The sequence below is a fragment of the Elephantulus edwardii genome, unplaced genomic scaffold (assembly GCF_000299155.1).
Source record: "Elephantulus edwardii isolate Elephantulus edwardi_28Jun2011 unplaced genomic scaffold, EleEdw1.0 scaffold00060, whole genome shotgun sequence".
In the NCBI taxonomy this organism is placed as follows: Eukaryota; Metazoa; Chordata; class Mammalia; order Macroscelidea; family Macroscelididae; genus Elephantulus; species Elephantulus edwardii.
Genome location: NW_006399810.1, coordinates 5,427,190 through 5,447,572, shown reverse-complemented (window position 1 = coordinate 5,447,572; position 20,383 = coordinate 5,427,190). Strand labels below are relative to the sequence as shown.

Below are 20,383 nucleotides of genomic sequence, written 5' to 3'. Positions count from 1 at the left end.
ACACACAATACTAAGGTCCTCCTCCACTTTGGTACTTGTCAAATGATATTTTGGGTGCCCATCTGTTGACTACGATGTTGCAGAAGCAGCAAGCTGCCACACATGTTACTTCATCAGTTTGTAAGTGTAACTTATGGAGCTCTATCATAAGGAGATGGAGCATGAAGATAGAAATATGGAGAAATGGGTGAAAATAGTAAGAAAGAAAACAGAGAGAGAATAAGGAAGGTTAGCCCTGGCCCCTTTGAGATTTTCTGCCCTTGGTGGCGAGGCCTGTTGAAACAACATTATTGAGTACCACACGGTTCATACAGACTGTCTCTCACAGAGTCAAGTGGTATAATGAGAACAATAAATCATGGCAGAAGGAGAGAGACAAGACAATCTCAACAGGAAGTCTGCTTGAGGCGTGATTTGGAATGGGATGCGGGGCAATGAGGTGTGGAGTCACAGACCAGCTGTTCAGATTCAGGTGTTGGTTTGGAGGCAGGAGGTGCTGAAGGGACTTAAACAGGTGAAGGCTCTCCCCTCCCTGACCCCCAACACTCCAGGGCTGCAGATGGAGGATGGAGTCATCACAGGGGAAGCAGGGAGTAGGGAATCCACCCAGGAGCTGAGGTGCATGGAGGGATGCTAAAGGCAGTGAGGTGTGAGCAGACTGCGTGGGATGGGAACAAAAGGGCATTGCAGAAGGAGGGGGGTGCTCCTCAGGGTGGCGACCGGGCTGCTTTATGAGGGACGTTTTGGGGCTCAGCAAATATGAATGTGGGTTTCCTGGCTGAACTTACAGACTGGAGGTTGGATGAGAACACCTAAACCATTTTAATCTTAATGTAAATTGCTCAAAGTGAGAAAACATAGGAGCATGAAGCCAGAAGAATGAACAAATGAGTCAGTTTGCAGCTGTTCTTTGAGCAGGCAGTTAAGTGGCACGGGCTCAGACGTTTCTGAGGAGGCTCTACACTTAACTTCTCCTTTGAAGTGTCTTTTCGCACTAAGTCTGAGTTTTTCACATTACGTCACAGAATATTTTTAACTCTTCACCTCCCACATTTTATCCACCCTGTTGTTCAGAGGGCCACTATGAGTTGTGTTTTACTTGATATTACCTATTAATAACAACAACAAATACAACTCTGGTCACAGTTAATTTTGGGCTGCTTCACACAGCAAGTGAGGACTGGCCATCTCCAAGGATTTTCCCCAGAAAGGTCCCAGCCTCTCTCTCCTGTTAAAGCAGAAGTTCCCAAATGTTCAGCCAATGTTAGCATCACTTGAAGCTGGGTGGTTTGCAAAGAAGGCATGCAAAGGAGGTGTCTCCAGCAGAAAAAGAAGAGAAGGCCAAGAGGACACAGGGTAGTCACACAAAATGAGCTGATGCACGTCATCAGGTTTATCCCAAATAAGGAATCCCAGCGTCTTCTCTGAGATGCAGCGTCTTAATCAGTAACAAGGGCAAAATGTAACCCAACTGCTCATATCAGACACTCGCAACTTTTACCAAGTGTGACCGTCACCACAAGCTGCTGATTAAGCAGCCTATTTACCTGGGACGAGGACACAGTGATGTGGTAGAACTTGCCCCGTCCTCCCTGGGGGATGGCCCTGACAAAGAAAAACTTCCGGCCGTCCTTGGAGAAGATGGGCTCTTCATTCTGTGCACAAAAAGCAATTGATTAATGAAACAAAGACGTTCCATTTTACTTTGCAGAAGGTGAACTACAGTAAAAACATATTTTGAGAACCCAAAAAGCATCCACCTTGCATGACATTTCTAATGAGATACAATTGTAAAGGGTCTTTTCTTGCTTTGGTGATCAGAGTCAGACTTCCTTTTCTAAGAGAGGAGGAACGTGGGTAATAAAGAGGCTACCTCCTAATGGCTGGCAGGTACGCTGTCAGCTTCTAAAGCACAAACACAAAGAGTGACTCTGGGTCTGTGACACTCCAGCCAGGGCCAGCAGCTCTCCTGGGAACACAGTGCAGAAGCTCCACACACACACCCAGGCATAGCCTGATCTTTCCAGGCCTGTTTGTTGAATGTCATAAAGGATATAACTCCAAACATATCTGATTTTCCCTAAAAATAAATACTTCTTTTCCAACTTGTTCTTTTGTTCAATAAAATGTATATTGGTGGGTAGGGGAGTTTTTGTTAGTGTTCAGGAGTTGTACTTCCAACCCAAAGGTAAGTGATTCAAATCCATCAGCGTTCCATGGGAGAAGGATGGGCAATGTGCTCCTTGAGATGTACTGCTTCTGAAAACCCGCTAGAGAGTCAGCTATGAGTTAGTTCCAACTCAACAGCAACAACATTGGCAGATGGATAGCTCATCAAGAAGACACACATACACACGTAATAAATAAACCAACCAACCACAAGGAGCTTTAAAATGTGAATGAACAAGAACAGGATCTTCAGGGGCTCTATTTTTATGCTGAGAAAAGTAGAGAGTCAGTTAACGAGAGAAAGACCTCAGTGCGATAGCTTGGCAGTGCCTGTGACTGCAACAATAGCGTTGGGCAGGATGCAGGTCATGACTATGGCACAGGAGAGGTCAGGACACTCAGCTGTTGCTCACTGCGTCAATACCAAGTGCAGCTGATTCTGCGGCTCCTAACAACTGGAGAAACCAGCACCCATCTGCCAGCTTGTCCTGTGTGAGCTTGTGTGTTGCTGGAAGCTGTCACCAGAATGTCAAATACCCACAGAGTGGACAGATTCAAAGGAGCTTCCAGACTAAGACCATCGGGGAGAAAAGGCTGGTGATCTACTTCCAAAAATTAGCCAATGACAAAACCTACAGAGAGCAATAGAGCGTTGTATGTTATGTCATTGCGCTAAGTTGGTACTGACTCACAGCTGGCCCTCCACTGGGTTTTAGTGACTGTAATTCACACCCTAGGCTGCCCATCTTTCTCCTGTGGGGCCATTGGTGGAGATGTGAAACCTCAGCGAGGCACTATCAGTGGTTAGTAGCATAGCTCCCTACAGACCACACTGCCAGCACTCTCTATTATATGTTATGGTGTTAAAAGATAGGTCCCCCAGTATGGAAGGCTCTCAAAACCACACAGCGGCTGCAGCAATGGACGAAAGCGTGCCCATTGTGAAGGTGCTGCAGGACTGGGAGATGTGTCTTATATCTGCTGTTCCTGGGGCCAAAAGAACTCTGGTGACACAGTGATAAAAGCACTTGGCTATTAACCAATAAACCAATGGTTTGAACCCACTAGCTTCTCCATGGAAGACACATGTGGTGGTTGGTTTAGCAAAGGTTACAGCCTATGATACCTTATGGGCAATTTGGCTCTGTCCTGTAGAGTTAAGTCAGAATCTACTAGATGGCACTGCTCTAGAGTTTATCTCTGACATGGGGTGATTACAGTTGGACTATAATAAATACCCAGTAGCAGTTCACAACTTGGATGACACATTTTGGCTGCTAACACGAGATGTGTACTATACACAATTGATGGACTAGTACGTTTCCCTGAGAACCAAGTCAGAATTCCCAGCTTGCTTGGGGAAGAAGCTCCACTGAAGAGTGTGCCCTGTCTCCACAGGGTCCCCCAACATTGCAAGTCAGCACCTGTCCATTAGCTGCAGCTCTGGATGGGTCAAAAGGGAATTTGTTTCCTAGCGTCATAACTTTCCCAGAGCTCAACTTTCAGAGTTGGCACCTGTGAACACCAATTAGTTGGTTCCCATATACATTTTCTGATTCAAGGAGTGCCATGCCACTGTGCACAGGGAACAAATGGTAAACAAACCCCAGCTGGCATGGGGCGAACTCATTTCCCTACAGCAAGAGAGCAAATGCAAATGTGATGTGCCCAAAGAAAGAAATGAATGTGCCATTACGATGACATTTAATCTTCACGAGTGTTTGAATAACATGAAACCTTTAATCTGAAAATATTTGTTTTTCTATCTAGAGTTGGAAGCATGGTGTTTAAAGATTGAAGGAAAGTTTCAATTGGTCATACATTTGGCTTTTTTTTATTTAGATGGACTTCTGTTATGTTAGATAAAGCAATATTCACTCGGTTTTCTGGGGGAAATGTCTGCACTTTTGGCAGGGAAAAAGACTTTCAGTAAATATAATAGATAGTTAATTCTAGTCAGAAGCTTTGTTCATAACTGTCTGGACTACACTAGAGCATAATTGTTCTCTGGCAGTGCCCCACGGGGCAGAGGTCAAGGCCCTAAGCCTCTTACACACCTCCGTTCTCTAGCAGTGAGTGAAATCTCTCCATTTAAAATAGTGCTAGTGAGAAGATACAGGGAGTTTTTAAAAACGAGAAAACACAGATTTTAATCTTGTTACTGTCTCTCATTTGATCTGGGGATAAATAGCTCTCTGGATCCCACTGAATTTATGATCCGTGCTCCTTGGTTTATAGAACTTTGGTTGATAGACTGGGCGGCACCAGTATTTTTTCTTTTGCCTGTGAAATCCTCTTGGTGAACTATCGTAGCATTTCTGCCAAGTCTTCCCATGGGTCAGATATACTTATTCATTCTCCCATCTAAAATTTTGAAATCACAAACCCCAAATTCTAGTTCATAGAGAAAGTTATGAATTGACACAGAGGAAGAACCAATCACAAATACAGGCTTTGCACACATGGCAAGTGGAAATGGGGCAGGGCCCCCAAGTGCATCAGGACAGCTGCATGATCACCACCAGTGACTATGGGCTAGGATGTACCCAGGAACTGCTCACTGCTCTCTCTGGACCCTGTGACACACATATACATTCATTTCCTGTTTTGCTCTTGGGTTCTGTCTGTGAGGTCTCATTGCGGAGGACTGAGACAGAGACATAAAGGAAAGAAGGAACTGGAAGGCTGAGAGGGAACTCACGTGACAGTCCTGTCCAAGGCTGATCTTAGGAGGATTGTTACAGCTCATCTTGACTGTCCTGGGAGTGGGTACACTGGAAGACCTGTCTGTGTAGACAGACTGTGGACAGGTCTTCCCTAGGTGGTAAGGGCTGTACAGACTCATGCTGCTCTCAAATATTATCTATCCTGGGCTTCCTGTGTGGACACTTGTGGCCCATTTTAAGTAGACATGGAACAAGTGCAGTCTGAGCTCACCTCTCACTGCTGATGAGGTATTTTGCAAGCAGCAGATGGCAGATCCCACCCAAACAAGTTCCCAGAATGCCTTCCATGACTTCCTAGAATCTTGAAAGATGCAGAAATACCACATATTCTTTTGGGGGAAATAGAGCCCTTTATTAAAATCTCTTCAAATGGAGCTTAAAGAGACATTGTTTGGAACCAGAAATCCCTACTAACCACGGTGTTCTGAGGGAGGCTGAGCACAGCTCACAGAGCGGCCAAGGCTCAGACAGTGGTCCTCCCGGCCATTCCTCACCAGCACAGAAAGGACCACTTCAAGGCAAAAGTCTATTTCATGGAGTATTGTGTTTGGAGTGAAAATGTCACGGTTTTAAATAGCTATGTTTTCCAAATGCTAGCTATTTGCTTAGTAAGAAAGCTACTTTTAAAATGTAAATTATTATTTTCACATATTCTAAATGCAACCAGTATACTCTAAGGGCCAAGGATGGAGAAACTCCATCTTATAGACTTTGGACATGTGAGGAAGGGTCAGTCCTTGGTAATAGGCATCATGGTGGGGAAAAACATAAGATGGATTGACGCAGTGACAATAACAAAGGGCTGGATCATATCAGAGATAGTGAGGGTGGTGCAAGATAGGGCGAGGTTCGGGTCTGTTATTAATTGAATAGGCTTGTTGTGAGTTGTGGTTGACTCGGTGGTACCCAACAGCAACAAGTGCTTTTTTTTAAAAAAAAATAATTTTAATGAATGTTTACGGAGATTTTGGATTTCTATTCATTCATTGTTGCACTTTTCTCCCTGTCCACCCCTCCCACTCCAGTTCATTCCTCTCTTTGAAAAGTAAAAGAAAAATTATTTCACTGGTATACAATGCCCCCCCCTCCGGGTACACTCCATTATGCAATCATCATTCTGGACTCTTGTAATAACCATAATACACAATCATATATTGCTTTCAAACTGTTCTCTCCCTCTCTCTCTTCAACAACTACTTTTAAGTGCTGAACTGATTTTGTGCCGGCAGATTTTGCAAATAGTATCAAGGCCATCCATCTTTACCAGGCTTGGTCAACTTCTCACTTGGGTGGTAAGATGCACAAGAAGAAATATACAAAAATCTCACAGAACCCAGAAATAAATACAGTTTTCTATGGTCAATTTATCTTTGACAAGGAGATGAAATCTTGCAAAAAATGGTGCCGGAAATTCTGGATATTTATTTGTAGAAAGTTGACATAAGATCCATACTTTATCTTAAAAAATAACTCTAAGATGTTTCAATGACTTTGGCATAACATCTAAAACCCTAAAGATCATCAAAGAAACATTTGGGGCAAACTTAGAAGCTTTAAGTTATGGCATAAATAGGCTAGCATATATAACTGAGTTACAATGAAAAGAGCATAATAAGCTAGATTACTGGGACTTCTAAAATTAAAACTATGTGTATCAAAAGAGTCTCAGGGAGACCTCTTTTATATTTCTTTTCAAGGATGGAGATACACCCTTTTGGGGATGTAACTATCTAATAAATCCATCTTTACTGTTTTACCCTAAACCAAAAAAATGGGGGGGGGGAAGACTTCTGTTGAAAAAATAGAATGTTGGTTGACTTTTCCCACAGAATCTTAGGACAATTTTTATACCACTGAATAGGATAAGAAGAAAGTAAGCTCACAAACTTCCACACATGATCCTTCTAATACCAGAGTGAGACATGAGATGAAAAGCAGGAGGAAAGAAAATGCCACATCAGAGGTTTTATTTTCATGTAGGTTTAATTCTATGTAAATATAGAGCTATGTCACACTGAGCCTTTACTTTAGACCTCTCCTGCTCTCTTTGGCTCTCAAGTTTACAGAACCTGTTTGAGTACACGCTTTTAGATACACAGTTGGGGTGAAACTGAAGGGGGATGGTTTGAAGCCATGTCCCCAAGGGAGGCCACTGCAGAAGCACAGCAGTGTGCTTTCACAGGTGACGCCACCTGCATCACAGGAGAGACACCTAGGAAGCCCCTCCATGAGCAGACAAGAACATCTCCAGTTTCTTTTCTGCAATAGATGATGTTTACTATAGACATTACATCTAAGAAACCTTTATGGATCTACCCATTTCAGGTCACAAAAAGCACAGCATCTCTCTGAGAGCTGAGCTCTCACCAGCCCCACAAGGCTCTGAACAGCAGAGATGCCATGCCCTTTTATCAGGGTTCTGTAGGGTTGCCCAGGGGTGACTGGGGAAAATAGGGTGAAGTGAAGGCTGAGCTAAACCCACCTCTATCTGTCTCTGTTTGGGAACCCCCTGCATGATTTAATCAGAGAAGTGGACCTGCTGCTCTACACACTTGAAAATCATTGTCCTGGAGGACCAGGGGGTTGACATGGGATGCAAACACAGCAACGATTATACCAGAATAGTTAGTTACCTGTCTGTGGAGCCATGCTTCACTTTCATCTTCATGTTTCTGAAATGAAAGAAAGAAGATAATTAGAAGGAGAGCTTCTTACATGCACTGTGTCTGTGACCGGATCTCATTGGCATTCACCTCCCCAGGAGTGTTGCACGAGCAAAGGACACTCACTGCTGCATACTGTCTAGGAGGGGACCCATGCTCTCCTCTGCTTGGTTTCTGCGTGTGGCAATTGCCAAACAAGAAGGAGTGTCACTCTCCCTAACAATGGTGACAGATCCAGAGCAGGTGGGAATCCCCTACAAGTCAGTGACACTGCCTCCCACCACTGGCTGACATCCCTCCCTCCTTGGGAGGCCAACTGCCCAGGAGCTCCTTTGTTTCCGGGATCTCCAGGTGTGTATATCCACATGCATGTATATAAACGTGTGCAAGTTTGTGCATGTACATATGTGTATGTGCATTTAGAACTCAAGAAGCTGAGTTCACAGCACCACATGGAAAGAGGCCCAGCAAATGACAAAGCAAAGCACAGCCAAGACAAAGTAGTAGCAGGGAGCTGTCCCTGGTTCTGATTTAACATCCAGTCCTCCTGGAACTTGTGGACTACAGGCTGAGTGAAGCTGGAGGTGTTTTTTTTAAAAATTTATTATTAATTTCAGTAAAAATTTACAGAGACTTTGGATTTTCATTCATTCATTGTTACACTTTTCTCCCCTCCCAACCCTCCCTCCAGTACACTACCCTCTTGGAAAAGTAAAAGAAAAATTCTTCCATTGTTTTACAAACCCTCCCCTCAGGTCCACTCCACTATTCAGCCTTCATTCTGGACTCCTATCACCACAAAAATACCTAATCACATATCCCGTTTAAACAGTTTTCTCCCTCATCTGTTTCAATTCAGTATACATTATTGAACCCATGTTTCTCAGTCTCTCCCCAACCCCAAGGTCAGTCCTGTTTTACAACAGTGGCACCATGCAATATTTGTCCTTTTGTGACTGAGATACTAGGCTGAGTGAAGTTATCTCACTGACTCACAAGCTGAGTTGATTAGAAGCAACTTTCTACTTCTCAACCATGTGTCCCCTTTTCCTTCCATTTCCCTCAAAAAATCCCATCAGAATAATCTAGGACATGCTCTCAATTATATATAAATATCACCCACACTCATTCATTACTATAGAGCTGGACTTGCGTCATAACTGACATGTCAGCGAAGGGTTGACTCAATGGTACCTAACAACAACAACAACATTACTGACCAACTTCAGGACATTTATCTGAGTAACAAGTTGCTGTGATTCACCCCACAGCCCAATGGGGCAGCGTGGTGAGAGCCACTCTCTGAAGGCAGTGTTTCCTGCCAGAAGGTTTGATGTATGGAACCACAGTGTGGAAAACACTAAACCTGCTTTTGCAAGTTTTTTCCTCCTCAGTTGGGAAATAACAATTTGAGTCAAAATCTGAGTTTCTGAAAGCCCTATCTCAATGCATTGATTAGTTTTCCCAAGAACAGGAGATTTGCCTCTGAGACATTTGACTAATGTCGATGGAAACATTTGTTTCTGGAGGCATTTTGTTTTCTCTTTCTTTTGCCTCTTCTGACTACACATGTAGGTAACTTGGGGTACCTAAAAACCATGTGACCCCAATGATCTCAGTGGTGATGGTCAGAGATAGGGATATTGGCATGCCCAGTGAGGGTGGCTGGTTCATGGTTAAGTGCATGAAATTGGCTAACTAATTTATAGCTGTTTAGTTGTAACCCACTCACAGCTGACCCTCCAGTGGAGTTTTAAAGGCTATAAATCACAGGGGAGGTTTCCCATCTTTCTCTCACAGAGACACTGGTGGATTTTAATTGCTAATTTTTAGGTTAGCAGTGTAACTCTCTACAGATTATATTACCAGGACCTTCCAGATCTATGAAAGAGCAGGTGAAATGGAACCAAACCAGGTCAGAGTGCTGGCTCTGTGACTAGCTGTGCCGCCCCAGACCAATCACTTCATCTGCTTCATCTGTAAAACAGGATGAAGGTTCCCTGGTAGAATAGCAGTCAGAGTGTATAAAGAAGATACACCCACACAGGGCAGACTGTGTGCATATATGAGGTTTCAGAATCAGTGTGTTAGGATCAGCTCTGTGTTGCTTTGAGCTCCTAAATGAAAGCTTGAGGGTATAGAGGCCACCCACAGGTGCCTTAGAAGAAGGGCCTGATGATTGGCTTCTGACATTTTAGCCACTGGAAGCTCTGTGTAGCGCAGATCTACTCTGACATGCTCAGAGCTGCCATGAGCTGGCGTTGGCTCTGCGAAAAGAAGTTTCATTTTGGGTTGTGTTTTCACAGCAGGGAGCTCCTCTGGTGGAGTAGTCCGTAGGGAGTTGTGCTGCTAGCCGAAAGGTGGTGCCTCTTTGGAAGTTAGAATCCACCAGTGGCTCTGTGGGAGAACCATGGTTAGTCACCTCTCATGCAATTTACAGCTTCTGACAACCCCCTGGAGGGTCAGTTATGACAAGAGCAGAGTGAAAAGTCGAGTTTTCCTAGCATTTCCTACTTTATCCACCAGGTGGCACCAAACAGAAACCTCACAGGACAACACCTTTAACCAGCAAGCTGCTGTACAGTTAGTTTGTCTAAAGGCGCCAAACCGGATAATGCAAGCGTGAAGAAACTCCCCACCGCCAGTCCTGACCCACCTTGGTGCAGACCCCTGTGGTGGCGTCGCAAAGGGTCAGGATAGACACGTTCTGGGCCCGGTTCAGCCAGTTCACTGCGACTTTGGTACTCGTGGCCCATTTCACCATTGTGATGTAGTAATCCCTGAAAGTGTACAAATTCACGAGTTAGTAGTCGTGCAGGAGCCCAAAGAGCACACGGAAACAATGCGATGCCACATCTCAGCCCTGGACACTGCAGCCCCGAGCACGGGATGGAGGCTGGTGGGTAATTCTTGCAGTTTGCAAGGTTGAATCTGAGCTATTAACCTGTTTGAAATAAGTAGCACTGGAGTGGGGTGGTATCTTATATTTTCCTTAGATATTATGTTACACGTTCAAGTTCACGCGGCCCGGCTGCTAGCTTGCTCCCCACCTGCAGGACCTGGTGCCCCTTTAGGTGTGATCATGCACTCCACCAGTTTGGTTCGCTTGCCAAACAACTTCGTGTTTATTCCTGAGAAGCAGTGAGGGGATCAGAGAAGTGGTAAGAAACAGGGAGGGGCTTGGAGAAAGGCACTTTGTGGGTGCAAAACACCATGAAAATTAAGCTGAAGAAAGCCACTTTTCTTTTCTCTCCTCCCCCCAGGAGGAAGTACCCAGGGACATCTTATAGCCTAATAGGAAAATAGTCTGATAGCATAATTACTGTATTCCTGATTTGACACAAGTCGGAAGTTCAATGATGATTAATTCTACAAAACATAATGAATAGGAATGATTGTCTGAAACACAATGTGAATGTAGGATAGCGGAAAATAAAATGCATATGAATTTTGTACGCTAACCAATATAAAATAAATTATTTTTTTAGAAAAAAAGAAAATATGCAAAGAAAAAAAAATACAACAAAAGAAACCCAACGGCATTGGTCCTTCTGGTAATTAAATCAACTGCCAACAGACCTCTAAAAACTAGGTTTTTGTGTTTGTTTTTTTTTAAATTTAGGAGGAAGAAATTCATGTCAAGAAAAATAAATGCAAAAATGATTAAGTTCAGGAAAATTCCAAAGAATGTTCTAGAAGCTAGCTGACACTCCTTCAAATTCCTACCTCACTTATATCTGTAATGAGATCTACTGTTCAGAAAGACTACTCTGTGATCTTACAAGATCCTTTATCGCTAAACAGAGTGACATATTCACTAGACAATTCGTAGGAGGGAATTGGAGAAGGGCCTGGCTACACTTAATAATCGATTTTAACAGAAAGGCCTAATGACCACAGTCCTGAGCCTAAGCTGCAATTAATTAAGGGCTGCATTGTTCAGTATCTTCCATCCTATTAATGCTTCTCCCCCCAATGCCTCTTAATCAGAGGTTTGCATAACTTGGCCTCAGACAAACTCATCAGGTCTGGAAAGTGGAGTCTGGCCACAAACTCCAGGTCAACTCCTACAATTGGCCAGAGGGAGTGAGCAGCCTTGAGGAATTGCTGAGACATGGTGAGACGCACACAAAACATATATGCAGAGTGGAGGGTCACTCAGGCAGAGTCAGACTTCCATGATTTTCAACCTCCTCTATCCTGGGGAATTTTGAAAGACAGCAGTTTCTGTTCACACCATCTGCTCACGCAGCCTGTGCGCCCGAAGAGATCAGTGTCTGTGTTTACAGGAGTTGCTTTCTCACTCTCTTCTCTATGGTGGCTGCTCCTCTGACAGTTGACATGTCTCTTAACAACCACTCACTCACTCTGGAGCCCGGCTGTCTGGGTCTGCCCCCTCGCCCGAGTGCCTGTAGTGATGTTTTCATAACCACCAGAGTATGCTCATATCCATGAGTGTCAGTGGGTAGGAAGCGTGTCCTATTTAACATTGGTTCTTTTTTAAAAAGATCTAGATCTGTGGTCAGTCTTTGCTTCACATTAAAATGCTTTCATCACACCCTGTCTTTGGGTCCTTAATAGTGTTGGAAGGAGACTGTTTGCTGGAAGAGTCACAGGGGAACTGGTTCAAGGCTCAGGGCGTCAGGTAAACATGGGCTTGGAATAACCCACCAGGATGTGTCTGAAGGCTAAGTAAGTTTCATGGTCCACTGTCTGTGTGTGGAAATACCATAGAGCTCTGCACTTCCTGCATTAGCATACATAATCCAACTGGATGAAATCAAAGAAGGGGGGGAAAAATCTCCTGAAATTTTCCCTGTGACCTCACACTACCTGGGGAGAGCACCAGTCTTGTGTCCATTTACCCTGTTGTTGTTGTTGTTATGTGCCATCGAGTCGCCTGCGACTCATAGCGACCCTATGTACAACAGCCCTAAACTCCGCTCTGTCCTGTGCCAGTCGCACTGTCTCCGACACTCCCATCCCAATTATCCCAGTCACTGAATCAATCCACCTCATAGAGGGCCTTCCTCTCCTGTGCCGTCCCTCCACCCTCCCAAGCATGATGTTCAGATTTAGAGAAGTATCAGACAGACCAGCAAGTTAAAGGTATATCCCTTATTGCGGAGTTAACTTTAGTGTCAGTGTTGTCCCTGCCTGTGCGTCTTTCTAATTTTATGGTGTTCTTTGGCACAAATGGTCTTCATAGACCTTCTTAGTGATATCTTTGGAACACATTATATAAGAAACATCACAGACCAATATACTATTTTGTAGCCTGGGGAAAGGGCTGGGAGGAAATAGCTATACAGCATCAGCACTGATTTTATGACCAACATAACAATTTTATTGCTCATGTTTAAGGCCTTGGCCATATGGAAGTACAGCAGCAAGCCTACTTCCTGGCACTGGAGTGCAGTCAAAGAAATGACTAGGTGTGTTCTGGAAGCAACTGTGAGGAGTCACACTTTCCTTTCCTCTTGGAGCCATGTGAAATTTCCATGAGTGACAAGCAAATTTCTATGAGTGACAAGTAAATTTCCTCTTGGAACCATGTGAAATTTCCATGAGTGACAAGAGTGTTGCAACCATTTTTGTTCATTTGAGTCATGGTGGCACTTCCTGAAAAGTCAATAGTTCAAATCCACCAGCTGCTCCCTGGGAGCAAGACAGACAGTCTCCTCCCTTAAAGCCTTACAGCTTTGCAAACTTGAGGTGGAGGGGCAGTCACTATGAGTTGGAACTGAGGTGAAGACAGTGGGTTTCAGGTTTTTGCATTATAAGACACACTGCACAGATGAAAAGAATAATTAAACTAAGCATCTGGAACACACGTCTGGACCCACTTTTCCTATCCAACTATGGAACCTTGGCTATGGCATGGAACAGGACTCATAGATAGAATGGAATGTGTCTCTGTCAAAATTTTGGTTCTACAACTCGTTTTATGTGTAACTGGACTCCTCAATCTTTCCATCTGTGTAATATGAATGAAATATTAAAATAAAAGAGACCTGGTGGCAATGTTAGAGAGTTTATCATTATGAAAGAATAGAAATGAAAACTCCTGAGATAATAAAAATTACTAAAGTCTCAAATATGGTGTAGAAGAAGTGCAGCCCAAGTGCCCCTTAGGAGCAGTGATGCTGAGATTCCCCCTCAAGTACCCGAGGCATTGTTACTAGCAAGGACCAGTTCTCCGAAGACATAATTATTGGAAGAGTTGAGGGTCAGTGAAGACACCCAATGAGATGGCCTGATACAGCTGCTTTAACAATGAATCTAATCACAGTGGAGACTGAGGAGGTGCAGGACTGGGAAGGGTTTCATAGGGTCGCCAGGAGAACCAACTCAAGGCACCCAACAACCCACAGAATCTACCAAGATATTCATCACCAAGACAGCTTTTCAAATACATACACGTATACACTTCTCCCTATTCATCAAGGATATGCTGATTCTTCACATTCTAGGCAGCTACACGTTTCCTCCAATCATGTTGCCCTTCAGCCAATTTTTAGACGTTTTATCCAAATCACTTCCAGACTTTATACTGGGCTCTCTGCCTTGAAGGCAAAACCCCATCTCAACTCAGTGTCCCTTAACTTCATGTATGGCATCAAAATCTTGGTGATAAAGAACTTTTGATTATTAAATAAAATAACTTGCAAAGACTAAACTTTGCCACCATTGAGCAATTTGAAAAAAGAATATGGATAGTGTTCTGGAGCTGATGTAGAGAGTGTCAGGAAAAAAGGGTTACTTTGAGTGGTATTATATTCTTTTGCTTTGTGAGATTTTGAAGTGACACTACATATGCTAAAAAATAAAAATTAAAATAATTATGAGGTTAGAGATATGTTTTCCGAGCAGAAATCCCTAAATAGAGTAAGGCTCCTAAAAACATTTTCCTTTCTCTTAAATCCATAGCTGTTATTTTACTCATACATAGAAGAAATGTAAGGTTAGCATCAGGCACAGAGCCTCTGCCCACTCAAGTTACTATGGACCGTCTAGGAGAAGTATCTGCCTGGCTGTCACATAGGGTGCCAACATAGGTCCACATCAATTGTAGACTCTATCGACACAGTGTTTTCAGCACACAGACAACAATGGTGTCTGGCTAACAAATCTGAAATGATCTTTACTGATTTTATATCCCTAAAGCACATCTTTCCTGATTTCAAACCCCACGCAGTGTTGCCTTGTTTTGTTTGGACAACATTTTTTTTTGTCTAGGTCTAGGTTTCACATGGGCACAATTAAGTGGTCTGGGGTTTCCATTATTCTCAATATTATCCATAATCTGTTATGATTCACACAGGCAAGCCTTTGCATAGCCAACAAAACTTAGGCAAACATCTTTCTGGTGCTCTCTGCTTTTAGCCAAGACCCGTCTTAAATCAGCAATGATATCCCTCATTCTACTGCCTCTTTTTAATTCAGCTTGGATTTCTTGTTCCCTGCCATGTGCTCCAGCTGTATTTGAATAATCTTCAGCAAGATTTTACTTGCATATAATATTAATGATATTGTTTTATAATCGACATATTCTCTTGGATCATGTTTTGTTGAATGGGAGCAAATACAGATCTCTTCCAATCAGTTGGCCAGAAGACTTTAAAATTCTTCCAAATTTCTCGAGGCATCTAACAGCACAAATTGTCTTCCAAATTTCTTAATACAGACTAGTTACTACATACAGGGCTGCATCTATTTGTTGATACATGTAATTAGTAGTTCATCCAATTACTAGGGTCTTATTTTTTGCCAGGGCCTTGAAGTTACTCAGTATAGATAGCTTGAACTTATTCCCTCATTATAATATATGCTGAGAAACTCATTCAAGAAGCTGGACTGTATAAAGAAGAATGTGATGTCAGGATTGGAAGAAGACTTACTAACAGCCTGCATCATACAGAGGATATAATCTTGCTTGCTACAGAGGATATAATCTTGCTTGCTGAAAGCAAAGAGGACTTGAATAGTTTGCTGCAAAAGATCAAAGACTACAGTCTTCAATTTGGGCCACATCTCAATATCAGGAAAACAAAAATCCATACCTCTGGACCAACGAGCAACATCTCAACTGAGGGAGAAGAGACTGGAGTTGTCAGTGATTTAATTTTACTTGGACCCACAATCAATACCCACATAGTCACATTCACGGAATCAAAGGATGTGTTGCATTGGGAATATCTGCTGTTGAGGATATCTCCAAAGTACTAAGGAACAAAAACGTCAGTTTGAAGACTAAGGTGCCTTGATTGAAGCCACGACATTTATTAATTGCTTCCTGTGCATCTGAAAGTCAACAATGAAGAAGGAAATCAGAAAATTTGATGACTTTGAGTTGTGCTGTTGGAGAAGAATAATGAATAACTCCTGGACCGCTGAAAGAAGGAGCACATATATCTTGAAAGAAGTACAAGTAGGGTACTCCTTAGAGGTAAGGATGGTGAAACTTACATACTTTGTAAGTCTCACATACTTTGGGCATATTGGCAGGAGGAGGAGCCATTCACTGGAAAATGACATATGGTTGGAAAGATGGAAGGTCACAGAAAGAGAGGAAGTCCTCCAGCAAGATGCACTGACACAATGACTGGAACAATGGGTTAGATTATATCAGATATGGTGAGGGTGGTGCAGGATGGTGCTCACATTGCTGCTATGAGTCTTAGTCAACTCAGTGATACCTATAAAAGCCACAACAATTTTTATAGTGACAAACCTATAGACACTCAAAAAATGGTGATAAATAATATTGCTACTAACATGTTATGTCAAAAATCTCTAACACAGACGGAGCTGCATTCAATACACTACACAATGAGTCTAAATTTGCTTCACTGTATGAAACAAGGTAGAATTAACTTCAGGGGGAAAAAATCCCTTCCCCCCCTCTTCCCATTGTAGTATTATCACTCATAATACTGGATCTGAAATTTGAGGAGGGCAATTTTTACAACAGTGTTACACCAGATTATAATTTTTAGCCACATCTTATCTTACATAAAGTGCACTGCTGGTACACTTGGCTGCTATGGAAACCTGTGTGATTCAATTTTACCAGCTGTTCCACAAGAGAAAAGACTTGGCAATCCACTTTTGTAAATATCACAGCTTAGGAAACTCTATGGGGTGGTTCTACTCCATCTCATAGGCTTGGTATGAGTTGGAATCAAATCAATACCACACAACAACATAAACAACTGACCTAGAATATTAGAGAAAAAGTCAAAGGAAAATAGAAGAAAGACAACTCGAGCCAATAGAGCTACACATGATAGATATGGCTTAGCCAATCTATGCATTCCAGATTTCATCTGAAAAAGGTTTCAACTTGTTATTGCCCAAATGGTCAGGGCAAAGGGCCAAAATAACTTTGTCTAATGTCTGCTGTAAAATATGCAGTGTGGACTGATGTCTCTCCCCCCCTTTTTTTTATTATTGATTGAGGCTCAATGTCAAGAAGACAAAGATTCTCACCACTGGGCCAACTGACAGCATCAGGATGGATGGTGAAGAGATTGAGATTGTTCACAGCTTTAGTTTGCTTGGCTCCACAGTCAACACTCTTGGCACCAGTAGCCAGGAAAGTAAAAGACGTATTGCCATAGGAAAGTCTGCTGTTAGGGACCTCTGCAAAGTACTGAGGAGCAATGGTGTCTCTCTGGAGACTAAGGTGTGTCTGATACAGGCCCTGGTCTTTGCAATCACTTGTTATGCATCAGAGAGTTGGACAATGACTAAGGAGGATAGAAGGAGAATTGATGCCTTTGAGCTTTGGTGCTGGAGAAGAGTATTGAGGGTATCATGGACTGCTAGGAAAACAAACAGATTTCATCCTGGAAAGGGCTAAACCAGGAAGCTCCTTGGAGGTAAGGATTCTGAAGCTCCATCTGACATACTTTGGACATGTTGTAAGGAGGGACCGGTCCTTGGAGAGGGACATCATGCTTGGTAGGGTAGAAGTACAGCGTAGAAGGGGAAGGCCCTCTATGAGGTGGATTGATTCAGTGACTGGGATAATCGGGATGGGAGTGTCAGAGACAGTGCAACTGGCACAGGATAGAGCAGGGTTTAGGGCTGTTGTACATAGGGTTGCTATGAGTCGCATATACTATGTGTAAGGCATAAGGAAAGAGAAGTAAAGGCTAAGGAAAGGAAGGAAGATTTCATTCAGATTTTAACAGGTGCAGATTACAGATTACTGCTAATCCAAAGGTGGCCCACTCTGGTGCTTCAATCTACCAGTTTTTCCATGTGATTTATAGCCTCAGACACCCAACAGATGATCATTTATTAATTGGTTCCAAACATCTAAATGCATGCTGATCAAATCTTTTAATTATGAGGAAAAAATAAAGTGCACAACAGTCTGGCAAGAGGAACATGTATTTTAACAAGATAAAAATTTAGACTGATGTAAAATTTATTTTCTGCTCCATGTTAACGGGTATTTGATTTTGTAATATACACGTACATTGTTGTTGTTTTGTGCCGTCGAGTCACTTGCGACTAACAGCAACCCTATGTACAACAGCCCTAAACTCTGCTCTGTCCTGTGCTAATCACACCATCTCTGATACACCCATCCCAATTACCCTAGTCACTGAATCAATCCACCTCATAGAGGGCTTTCCCCTCCTGCGCTGTCTGTCCACCCTACCAAGCATGATGTCCTTCTCCAAGGACCGGTCATGTCCAAAGTATGTCAGACAAAGCCTCAGAATCCTTGCCTCCAAGGAGCAGCCCGGTTTGACCCTTTCCAGAATAGGATGATATAAATGAAATATTTCATCTTAATATTCTAGATTAAACTGATAGAAAGTAATGGGACCTGAGTTATAATTTATAGGGCACAAAATAAATGCTGTCCATTTCAGTGATACAAATTTAAAATAGATGTTGTTAAGTAGTTATCATTTATAGGTCCCACTAGCTTTGACGCATTTGTAAGAGAAAGAACTGTGGTCCAGTCCTGCAGCATCCTCACATTTATTTGCTCGTTTTAACTCATTGTTGTACCATTATGTCAATCCTTTTAGGAGAGAGTTTCCTCCTTTGTTACTGATCTCCCTACTTGACCAAGCATGATGTCTTTCTCCAGCAACTGTTTTTTTTTTTATTGCGATCCCAGAGGCACATGGTTCAAATCCACCAATTGCTTCATGAAAGGGAATGGGCATTTGCCTCCTGCAGGATTTACTGCTTCTGAAAACCCAATAGAGGGTCAGCTGTGGGTGGGATCTGACTTGATAGTACACAACAACAATGACACCTCCAATGGGGGCTGCACATTTCTGGTAGTCTGAAAGATAGGCTGTCTCCTCCCACCAAGATGTGCATCCTCAGAAATCCAATAGAGGTCGCTATGAGGGTTTCTACTTGTATGGTGTTTTGGTTTTTTTTTTTTTTTTTGTTTGTTTTGTTTTTTATTTTATCTCCAAAGCAAGTAAGTAAAAATCTCTCCGCCCTTGCTTCTAACGAGTGTTTCAGCTGTACTCTTTGCAATACAGACACTCAGTATTCATCATCAGTCCCATAATTTGAATATATCGTCTTCTCCAGTCTTCTGTTCCCATTGACCAATATTTGCATATGTAATGCAACTGAAAAATACCAGGGCTTGGGTCAAAAGCATCTTAGTTATCAAGGTAATATTTTTACTTTTTAATAACCTGACGGAATTTAAAAAATTTTTATTTTATATGGATTTGCATACAAAATTCATATACATTTGAGTTCCACTCTTTCCTTCATTCACATTGTGTTCCATACAATAATTTTCATACTTTTTTTTTTTAAAAAAATTTATTTTATGCTGGTTTCCTTACAACATTCATATACTTTTCTTTTTCTACACTGGGTCTTTCTCATTTGCTTTATCCACCCCTCCCTCTACTTATGAAATTGTGCGACCCTATGACTACTCCCCTACCTATACTCACTCCTCTGTTCCTACTCTCTCCCCTTTGGATCCTCATCTGCATTTTACTAGTTATCTTTCTCTATTTCTATAATAATTGTCTTATACAGTACTTGTCTTTATGGGACTGAGTTAGTTCATGCAGCATAATGCTCTCTAGTACCTCCCAAGCTAGGCAATAAATTACAAAATCACTGCTCCTGCGTACTGTGTAGTATCCCATTGTGTGATTGTACCATCATTTCTCAACCGATTCGACTGTGGTTAGACATCTGGGTTGTTTCCACGTTCTTTTGATGGTGAATAACACTGTCATGAATATTGGTTTACAAACATGTATTTTTTTTTACTGGTTATTGATTATTTTTTAAAATTATACTAGTTTATTTATAAAATTTGAATACATTGTTTTCCAGAACAGATTCTTCCAATTTCCCTCACCACCCTGCTTATCAAACTGTGCAACCTCATTTTTAATGCCCCCTCCCCCTGCACATCCTTATCCCTCTGCTCTCTTGGATCCTTAAACTGATGCTACAGTAATCATTTTATGCCATACTTTTCCTTGTGGAACTGAGTGATTTCACTCAGCATAATGCTCTCCTGTCCCTCCCAAGTTAGGCTGTAATTTACAGAATCATTACTCCTGCATGCTGCTTCCATTCCTTTGTGTGAAGGTACGATAATTTCCCAATCCATTTGATTGTGGTTGGACTTCTGGGCTGTTTCCATGTTCTTGCGATGGTGAATCACTATATGAACATTGGTATACAAGTCTCTGAGCTTCAGTTCTCATTTTCTCAGGATATATCCCAAGCAGTGGAATAGCTGGATCATATGGAATTTCTATGTTCAGCTTTTTGAGGCTGCGTCAAACTGCCTTCCAGAGT

General features: G+C 42.4%; 1 protein-coding gene across 2 annotated transcripts in view; it reads right to left on the bottom strand.

Moving 5' to 3' along the window:
• Positions 1-20,383, bottom strand: part of DPP6 (dipeptidyl-peptidase 6) — a 1,353,880-nt gene that overhangs the window by 124,539 nt on the left and 1,208,958 nt on the right. For both annotated transcript variants that reach the window (XM_006887649.1, XM_006887650.1), the window contains 3 exons: positions 10,215-10,338; positions 7,529-7,567; positions 1,548-1,655 (listed from right to left, as the gene is read on the bottom strand). In XM_006887649.1, the coding sequence (XP_006887711.1) occupies positions 1,548-1,655; positions 7,529-7,567; positions 10,215-10,338 (271 nt within the window). The remainder of the gene's footprint in view (positions 1-1,547; positions 1,656-7,528; positions 7,568-10,214; positions 10,339-20,383) is intronic.